Source organism: Glycine max, chromosome 4 (genome assembly GCF_000004515.6).
Source record: "Glycine max cultivar Williams 82 chromosome 4, Glycine_max_v4.0, whole genome shotgun sequence".
NCBI lineage: Eukaryota > Viridiplantae > Streptophyta > Magnoliopsida > Fabales > Fabaceae > Glycine > Glycine max.
Genome location: NC_016091.4, coordinates 18,992,185 through 19,003,057, shown reverse-complemented (window position 1 = coordinate 19,003,057; position 10,873 = coordinate 18,992,185). Strand labels below are relative to the sequence as shown.

Here is a 10,873-nt window from a genome sequence, read left to right as displayed (position 1 = left end):
TCTGTAAACAATCTATATTTTTTGGGAAGGTAGGGGCAGGGATTGCCTAAAAGGTCCACCACTATCCTGGGGCGCACTATGATAATAAATATTTATAATTTTGAAGAGAAAAAACTCAGAAAACTTACAAATTACAATTGATTTTGTGTGATCCCATGAAAAGAAACGAGTGAAAAATAGTGACTCATGACTTTCCTTTACAAACTTACAATGTCAATAGGAATGTTCAGAGATAGGCCTTCAATAAGGATATTCACTACCAAGAATTTCCATTGTATAAGAAAAACATATTGCAACAAAGAGTAAGTCCATATTACATTAAATATTGGATAACTGTAAAAAAATTTAGAGGTGCTCAAGATTGAAACAGAGAGAGTGGAAACTGCTACTATTGTTCATTTCAATGGCCCAGCAAAGCCATGGCTTGAAATTGGTTTAGCTGAGGTTCGAAGTTTATGGACTAGATATGTAAATTTCTCTGATAAGTTTATTAGAAAATGTAGGATTATAGTGTGAAGAGAAAAAGTTAATTATTCCACCTCCAATATTGAGATAGAATCAATGATACCGTATGGGACAAGAGGGAAGAAGGTCTTGCCTTCAGTCTCTGACTTACGGTAATGCTTCATTCATATGTCCATATATAAATAGCAAATAGATGACTCAACTATACAATATGTCGCGTACCCTATTAGAAGAAGCTAGTAGTAGCTCATGCAGTTTAAGAATATGAAGATACAAGCATCATAATGCATGCAATATTCTAGTAAATTATTTTATTTTTCTTAATGTCATTGGAGATATTGTTTTACTTGAACAACATTTGTATCTTGTTAATTTTTTAGTTTAGATCCTTGTTTGAATTGAATGTTATAGTTAAATTAATGGTTATCAAGTCTCCTTACATACTATATATTAACTCTCTTACTTAGCCAAATTAGAGTAGCAACACACATTGAAATTAATCCCTAGAATAGAGACAAGATAGAATATTTATCGAGAGTATTGGGTTTCAAAGTTGAAAAAAACAAGGCTTATTCAAAACTAATCCCTGGAACAAAGACAAGATAGAAATTAATGTTCCATATTATTCTAATTTGGAATGGAAATTCAGTATTGGGTTACTCTTTAATGAGGCTCTTCATTGGTTGGTTTTCTCTATGTACAAAAGGGTTTTTGTGATTATTGCCTTTGATTTGGTAAAAATGAGTTTATCAGAGATTCCTCTATTTGATAATTTAACTATGAAAAGCACTTTAGATAATTTAACTATGAAAAACCATAAAGTGTTAAGTTTAAGAGTAATATGGGTGATGAAAGAATATAAAGTGCAGTCATCTTGGACTAAGTGGTTTGTAATCCTTACTTATGGCTTTTCCCCAATATGCATCACCAAAGATGGAGGAATTTTGGGATCAAATATTAGAGGAGGATTAGAGAAACATAATAACAAAGGAGACTTGTTTGAGCATTTCACCATTGTTGCTGCTGAAGGTGAAGAGTATTTCACCATTGTTTGAGCATTTCACTAAAGATGCATCAATATTGTTTTTTTCTTTCCATTTTCAACCTATGTTTCCCACCACACTATCTTCACTGTCATTCCTTCGCTAACCTTCAATTTATTTGTCACATCTACAACAGTATATAAGATTCAATACCTAGTACCTACAATAGTATTGTTATTGTTATTGAACAGTCTGGGGTTTGAAGGAATGGCAGTGCATAATTTATTTGTCACATCTACCTAGTATTGAACAGTATTGTTAGCGAAGGAATGGCAGTATTGTTAGCAAAGGAATGGCAGTGCTGAAAAAAAACAACATAATGATACCATTTTCTAATTCACTACCTAGTACCTACAACAATATTGTTATTGAACAGTCTGGGGTTTGAAAGAAGATTCTTCATGATTCTAATATATTACCATGGGTTTTCACAGTTGTTCTACCATCCACTTGAGCCTTTGGTTGTTGTTTAGTGTTTACACTTAGAAACTATTTTTTTTGCAAACACTACTCATTGCACAAAGCCTCAAAACCAACGCTAGTGAAAAGATACCTATTGTACTATGAAATCTTTGCAAGAAGCAAAGACAATGGGTGGAAAATTTTGAAAAATGTGACAGACATAGTTTATATGTTTTTTCTATGCAAATGAAATGAAATTACCAGAAAAAAAAACATAAAATCACCAACCTGGAAGCCAAATAATCTGTCAGCAAGTAGATATGTTAGGAAAATTAGAAGAACAAGAAACCCAAATCCCAGAGCCGATGACAAAAACTAGTTCCTATTGCTCAATAGTTTGTTCTTTTTTAAGAAATTTGAAAACTTGTATTCTGGCTTAGTAGTGTACTTCAATAAAAGAAGAGCCCCACTTCAAAATTTGGCCTCCACTAGATTGCTACACACTCACCTATCTGCAGTTTTCCAAGGATACATGCAAATGACAACAATAAACACGCAGATAATCACCAACTGCCTAATTTAACAATAAAAAGTAATAATACCTGCCAGTCAGGCACAAAGCTTGCTAGTCAACTTTCTCTTCAAGCCCTCAATTTCTATAAACATCATATGACCCAACAAAAATGTACATTAAGGTAATCATGAGATGTTATTTTCAGACTATTATATTCAAAAAAAATAAGCAAGATCTTACCATTCTCTCCTGGTTTGAGACGACCACCTGGGAGTTTGCAGAATGTGTTTCCAATTTGTAGAAGAAGTATATAAGGATGATTGTGCTCTTGTAGACCAAAGAAAGCTTTTAGAAAAAACCATGAAAGGACTAACCCAAGATTTGTTAATTGCCAAACTAATGATTTTTTGGGTCAAGATCTCAATACTCAGTAGCCAGACAAAACCATGAAAGGACTAACCCATATTTACCTTACTAGACAAAAAGCTTTTAGACACTACCTTTATGCTTTTGTTCCTCAATTTGAAGATAAAGACAGAACGGAATAGGGACCCATTGAATAGTAGAACTATAGAAAGTCACCTTTTGAATCCTTAGAATAAACTAATCTAGCTTACACGTAAATCCATTCAAGTAGCCCATACATTTTTGGAAGAAATTTGTCTAACATAAGATTCTTATCATCATTTTAGTTGACGCTTTCTATAAGTTTAATAAATCATTATGCGAAATATACAACCAGTATATAATCATGTTATCAACTCAGTTATCGAAAAAAAAATCATGTTCTCAACTCCAAATGTGAAACTCCTTTGTAGACCCAATTACAAGCAAAAATAATAAAAACAAAATGACCCAACAATTACAAGCAGAATGCATATTTTCTTCCACAATTACAAGCAAAAAGAAACAACCACGTACCTCAATCGCGTGGCAGAAGTGACAACCCCAACTCGTGGAGCAGTTCCAAGTTGAGCGGCGTCGATGGTGACACGAAACGGCAGTGACAGGTCGCAAAATGCAATGTCATGACAAGGAGACGGCGATGTCGCAAAATGCAGCAGTGTCGTGACAGGGAGAAAGGGTTTGCAAGACTGACCGCACATGGGGAAAAGGGTTTCGGGTTTTACTTTATGAATGATACAACATCGGTTTTTTTTAAAAAAACCGATGTTAACTAGTTGATGTTAACATCGGTTTTTAAAAAAACCGCTATTAACTAGTTGATGTTAACATTGGTTTTTCAATAACCAATGTTAACTTTCTACACTTAACATCAGTTTTAGATAAACCGATGTTAACGAATTAATGTTAACATTGGATTCTTAAAAAACCGATGTTAACATCAACTAGTTATAGTAGTGGTGATATACTATTTGGGGTGGGTTATAATCTTATAATCATTTTTGTGATTGTGAAATACTTTGAGTCAGTTTCGTGGACGTAGGCAAGAAGTGTCGAACCATGTTAAATTCTTGTGTTTGTTATTATTTTTCCTACGATATAATCTTTGTGTGTGCTCTCACGATTCTTTGTGGGCGTGAGTAATTTTATTTATGGGGGCATTGATTTTCCAAAAGTATGATAGACTAGAAAGTGAAAGAAAAAAATGGGAGGAGAGGAAGAAAATAAAGTTTATTCACCCTCCTTCCATCGTTTGATTCGTGAATAAGTAGGGAGAAAAGATTAAAGAGTGGGTGAAACTAAAGGTTTAGTCTTCCGCCCAAAATGGAAACAAGCGATAGAGAAAAATGATATTATGCTCTAAATGACTAATAATATCCTTATTTGTGTATACTTCTTTTATATTAATTCTGGATATTTATATGATAACTATCTTTCTTTCCCACCAAACATCATACAAAATCATCTCACTTTTCATTTATATTCTTTCTTTTCTTTTTCTTTTCTTTCATTTTCTTCTCTCAACAAAGCATACCATTAAGTGCCCATAGATTATTTTCCAACTTCTAATATCATCAAACCACAATCCTAAACACCAAATTATAGTGTTGAAAAGATGAGTTTTCTTGAGAATGCTTATTATGAAATGCCATCCTATTAATTAACTGTGTGAGCTGAAAAGCATGCAAAGCCTAAAGACATTAAGACAATGAAACCTTAGAACCCTTTGGAAGGGTATTGCGGCGAAACCTCTCACCGTTGGAGGTATGTATGATAAGATGAGATTGCTTATTCTTAGAATGACAGTTTCATGATAATGTATCAATTGCCAACAGCATTTTGCATAACTTTCTTCTCTCTAAGGATTGGGAGAAGAGAATATGAATTGATACCAAAAGCATAAGTCAATCTATTCCACTAATGTCACAAGATAACTAAAGGAGAGCAAGAACTGATCTATTATTATTTATTTGACGTTATAAAGTACTTGTATATTTAACCTAATTAAAAGAATAAATAAATAAATTTTACTAACAAGTATTTTAATAAGAGTATTAATCAATAAATTAATAAATAATTTTTATTTAAAATCACAGTAAAATTGCATTAGAAATTACAATAAAATATATTAATAATATCTTTTATAAAATCATTATTTTACTTTAAATTTTTTTAATGAATATAAAGATACTTATTAGTATTCTCAAAAAAGAAAATAGGACACAGAAGGAACCAAATCAAATGGCCTATGGCTAGCTAGTTGTACGTGGCCTACAATGAGTGGTCCAATAAAACCTCCATCTTTGGGTTCTTCTTGACGTGGCCTAGTATGATTCCTCCCCACAATGGCCACCCAACAAAGTCGTCATTAGAAAGCCATTAGGAGTAGCTTTAGTTCGCCTTCAAATTGCCAAATATGTTGATAAAAAAATTTATCTTTTAAATATGTAGTTAGAGATTTAATTTGTAATTGTGTGTATAGAAAAATATTTTTTAGAAAAAGTAAATCTCTTAAATAAATATTAATATTTTGAAAAAATAATTATTATCATTCAATCGAGAGATACTCTGATTATAATAATTAAAAAAAAAAGGAGTAGCTTTGGGTCTAGTGGCTGTGCATCACCGAAAGAACACCTTTCAAAAGGCACATTAATATAGCTAACAAAAGTGCACCCTGAGAAAGACAAGGATCGGAGAAAGATATTGAAGAAAAAAGGGGGGCTGTAAAGAATAGATAGATAGCAATAGGTATTTTAGTTTTGAGTGACGGTAGCACATTGGCTGGTGCTGGAGGGAATTGAAATTCGAGGGCATTGGTGACGGTGTTGTTGTGGTGAATACTTGTGAAATATTGTGTGATGAGGATTCTAATTAAGGGAAGTGGAGTGGGTGACAGAACCACGTGAGTGACCCACCACACACACACACCACCACCCTTGTGCTAGGCCCAGTGGATGTCTTGGTTGGCTTCATATCAACGCTAACAGCCAATTAAACTCAACCAAAAACAATGAAAACAAACCTACACCTTTGCTAATACTATCACACCACACTTCACTTGAGCTTTTAAATTGAGGTTGAATTAGGGAGTCTTCTAAAATCTCAATTATCGTTTTAAAAATAGTTTGTGATTGTCAATTTAAGCGCAATATCAAGGATTTTTAGACTCTTTATAACTGCATTACCATCTTATAATTACATTTAAGCGCAATATCAAGGATTTTTAGTCAAACAAGTAATTTTATATCAGTTGATTTACTTGTTTGACACTAACACAAAATAACTATTATAACCACAATTTAAAATTTTGATGTCAATATTATAAAAAAATTTAAATACATTTGAATTGACAATAACTATAATTATAAAACCTTTCAATTAAAACCTTAATATTACGGTTAAGATTTTAAATAATGGTTTACAATTATAATTAGGATCATAACATGCATAAAAAAAAAAAATTGGAGTCTCTACAACTATAGTTCCATTTCTCCACAATTTTCCAAAATATCAAAACTCACAATAAAATTATAACTGTGATCATAATCTTAATTTAAAACCTTCAATATATAGTCACAATTGAAATTATTCACTACCATATAAAATCTTAAGGTAACACCATCGAGCACCACCTCTTACACAAAAAGCAAGAAGAAAAAGAAAAATTCAAGGCATTGACATCATTAACTCATTTGACAAAAGTGATCATTTTTCCCCCTTTCCACCACCCACTATTGATATTTTCCATTTCTTTTTTCTTTTTTAACTTTCTTTCTAATGCTAGTGGTTGTCTCCCTCTTGTTTACCTTTTCTTATTCATAAACTCACATTGAAACTTTGAAGCATGTTAGCAGCTAAACACTTCAAAGGGTAGTTAAAAACTTTGTAGTTCATGGGGATGAGAAATGGAGGATAATAATAATAATAATAACAAAGCAGAGAAGCAGCAAGATGATAGTAGCCACCACCCATCTCTCCTCCTTCCTAAACCTAATCATAGCACCATCAACAACATCAAGGAGGATCATCATCAGTCTCCAAGAAAATTAGCCATTGGTGGTGGTGGCGGTGGCAGTGGTGATAGGCTGAAGAGAGATGAGTGGAGTGAAGGAGCTGTGACAACCCTTCTTGAGGCCTATGAGGCCAAATGGGTGCACAGAAACAGAGCCAAACTCAAAGGCCATGACTGGGAAGATGTTGCAAAACATGTCTCAGCAAGAGCAAACTCCACCAAGTCACCAAAGACTCAGACACAGTGCAAGAACAAGATTGAGTCCATGAAGAAAAGGTACAGATCAGAGTCTGCCACCACTGCTGATGCCTCATCTTGGCCTTTGTATTCTCGCCTCGACGTTCTGCTCCGCGGGACGGGACTGATATCTTCTTCGCTGCCACCACCAATAGCAGCAACAGCGATAGCAGCACCATCTCAATCACCACATGCTACTATAAATAATAACCAGGCTTTGGTGTTGTTGGAGCCACCTTCACTGGCTGTGTTACAAGCACCTCCTTCTGTTGCTCCTCCACCAATTGCAATTGCACAAAACTCACATGGACCCAATGGTGTTGAAAGACTACTAGCCAAGGTAGATTATTAAATGAAGCACAATTTTTCATTTTGGGTAATTAATTAACTTTTGGTTTCAATCTTTTGTTGCATTTTATGATCATGACTCGTCCATTTCTGAAGGATATTTAACTGTGCGGTTGGAATTGTATTATGGATTATATGGCTCAAAATTAACTTTCTGCTAATTAGGTGTAACATTCTATGCATAAGACTCGTGAGAAACATTTTCTTTAATTTGTTCATTAAATACTTTTTCAAAAATTTATGATTGTTGCATCAAGTAGCTAGAGTGTCATATAATAGAGAAAACATATCTTGGATTTCACACGTCACGTGAAGAGAAGATATGACTTCTGAAATGTTCATTCATGGTGTGAGTATTCTGATTGATTTTCTTGGCAACAGAAGTAGGACAATAATTTGCAGAAAGTGAAACTCATCTCTTTTAAAGAAAGCTATAGAGGTCATTTATTGCAAACATGAGGTCAACAACAAAATAAAAGTCATATTAAAATGATTATATTTTATTAAAAATTACTGTAAGTAAAAGTTATACATTTGCATTTCAGTGTGAAATATATATTTTCTTTCTATCATATTTGTTAAGTTGATTTTTATAATAATCATATTTATCATTTATCATAACTTTCAGCTGATCAATTGATGTAAACTATTTTATATTGACAATGTTTAAAAGTTAAACTTTTATTCAACTAATTAATTTATATTAAGCAAAAGTTAATTAGGAGGGAATTCACTTACTTTCAGATTAACTTTAAAGACTTATTTCCAATTTGAGCTCTTTATTTTATTTTAAAATTAATAGTTGAGATTAACCATTTGAATCTCTGCACGTGACCCTAGTGGTTAAGAGCCTTAATGTTTCAGTTACCTAGTGCTACTCCATCTTCCCAGTGTCTCACACAAGCACAAACAGACCTAGCTCATTGCATCTCTCCAAGAACAGACCTGCAGCTTTCCACCACCGTTGTTGCAACGCAGCAGCTATATATATCTCAACATTTTATTGTGTAGTTGTCAACCACCGCCGTCACTGCGCTATATCACCATGACAAAATGTTAAGGGATTATTGCTTCTCTGTCATACTCTTTCCGTTGTAGATACGAGAAAATTTGTTGGGAATCTAATGTCAATAAAATGATGCTGATTAATCATCCATTAATGTCCATTTCTTAGTTAAAGTTCAAAAACAGTTAAGTAACCCAACTAAGAGCTAACCACGGTATAACTTGTTTGGTCACCTCAAATTTGCATTTTGCAAATTGTCATTTTTATTATGTTTAATTTCTTAAGGAGCCAATGTTTGAATCTTTGAATTTAGTAGAGGTCTAAAGAATTAAATTTAGAAAAACTAGATTGATGTTGAGTATATTTGCAGTGCCAAAAGGGAAACATTCACAGTAGCCTTCTATTTTATTTTGTCACTACAATGTTCTTGGAGGAATCGCATCCAGTGTGGACTTGATGAGGAACAGATTTAGAGATACAAACGGAGTTGCAAAAATATTGCAGTGTTTGTCTCATATTCTTTAGTTGTCGCAGGGTAAATGAAAAACAAAGGGTCTATCTTGTTGAATCCTCTTCTAGTGTCTAGTAACTCTTTCATAAAATAAATCTAAGCCTCTGGATTTGAGAAAAATAAAGGATTCAGATTAAGAGTAACATTTTAAAGTTACTCCTAAAATAAGAGGATCCCTCCTAAGTTAGTAAGACCCATTATTAGAAGATGACCTAAATCTTCCATTATACTTTATATGCATTATATATAAAAATCATTGCAACGGACAAAAATAGGTGTCTTAATGTGTAGGAGCTATGTTGCTATCTTTTAATATACTTTAACCATATATATTATGCAAGTAAAATTGACATTATAACGGACAGGACATATGGGGGCATTGGAATTGAGATGATTTGAGTGTGTTAGCATTGTCATCTTATGTTCCAAAATATATTATTATACATACACATATATAAATTAATGTTGATGTTTTGGCATTAATAGGAAGATGGGATAGGAGCCAAGTCATCTGAGCAAGTATCTAACAAGAATCCAATGGACTCGGATAGTAGCACACCTGCTCTTTACAGTAAAAAAGACAAGGTGAGATGCAACAAGAGGAAGATGAAAAGTGAGAACAACAACAAGAGGAGAAGGAATAATAATAATAATAATGAAGACGTGGAAATAGCAAAGAGCATCAGGTGGCTTGCAGAAGTGGTGGTGAGATCAGAACAAACAAGAATGGACACAATGAAAGAGATTGAGAGGATGAGAGTTGAAGCTGAGGCAAAGAGAGGGGAGATGGAGCTTAAGAGAACTGAAATCATTGCCAATACCCAACTAGAGATTGCTAGGATCTTTGCAAGTGTCAATAAAGGTGTTGATTCTTCACTGAGAATTGGAAGAAGTTAAGGGTATATTATGGAAGGTGATCACATGTTTGAATGTGTACAAATTTTATAATCAACAAAATATAGATTGAAGGAGAGGGAGAATTGTAACAACTATGTAATTCGCCTAACCAGTGAAAGAGAGCACCATATATACGGTAGAGATAATAATTATCTCTCCTAACTTTAATTTTAGACTTTTAATTTTAACCTTCTCTTTCATTAATTATAAGAAATGAAGGGATACTTCTTCTATTGTGTCTCTCCTCTTTTGGAATGTGAACTAATCTATCTGTCAAAAATCTGGTTGGTACGTGATCTTCAATGGCTTTCGAACTTGTATACTAAAATTAAAGCTCTATATTAATCTAAAACTCAATTTGTCATGTGAACCACACACTTCATGATTCTTTTTTCCTCGATGGAATAACTTTAACAAGTTAAGAAGAATTTCATATATGTATTGATTTAATTCAAAAGTAAATTCAAATGCTTTGTTTTCACATTATTCTTACCAAAATTTATATCTCAAACAAGTTATGTATCATTTTATGCATAATAAAAAAATGAAAATAAAAAGAGAACAAATTATGGTGTTACGCCCACTAATTTTAGGGGTTTCATGACTACGGGTATCCGGAAACTTGATTTGATCCAAACATGTTGGGTTGAATTTTTTTATTGTATGGGTCAAACCCAACTCAACTCATTCATGTATAAGTTGGGTTATGATTTTTAATTTTTAATTTGTTGACCAATAAACCCAATCTATTGACCCATTGATTGATATTATTATTATTATTATTATTATTATTATTATTATTATTATTATTATTATTATTATTATTATTATTATTATTATTATTATTATTATTATATTAAAAAAAATCTTATTATTAGTGATAGCAACTCGATGAATTCTTTAAGCATGACCTGTGTAAGGTTAATTGAATGATATACTAGGTGTAGGTGCTAGGGTTGTGATGCATTGCATTTAGTCTTTAATTAGGAAGCATTTTTGTTAGAATTATTTGCATTATTGGTTATTTTGG

General features: G+C 32.8%; 1 protein-coding gene across 1 annotated transcript; it reads left to right on the top strand.

Annotated features, from left to right (window-relative positions):
- The first annotated feature begins 6,474 nt into the window (after positions 1 to 6,474).
- On the top strand, positions 6,475 to 10,076 carry LOC100799917 (trihelix transcription factor ASIL2). Its single transcript, XM_003523909.5, has 2 exons — positions 6,475 to 7,421; positions 9,433 to 10,076. Exons 1-2 carry the CDS (start codon positions 6,738 to 6,740, stop codon positions 9,841 to 9,843), a joined length of 1,095 nt encoding a protein of 364 aa, XP_003523957.1. The 5' UTR covers positions 6,475 to 6,737; the 3' UTR covers positions 9,844 to 10,076.
- Positions 10,077 to 10,873: the final 797 nt, after the last annotated feature.

Bases quoted from the DNA above. Each gene is read 5' to 3' on its own strand.
- LOC100799917 (XM_003523909.5), top strand. From the start codon at position 6,738: ATGGAGGATAATAATAATAATAATAACAAAGCAGAGAAGCAGCAAGAT. The intron at 7,422-9,432 runs GTAGATTATTAA...TGGCATTAATAG, and splicing joins TTGAAAGACTACTAGCCAAG to GAAGATGGGATAGGAGCCAA.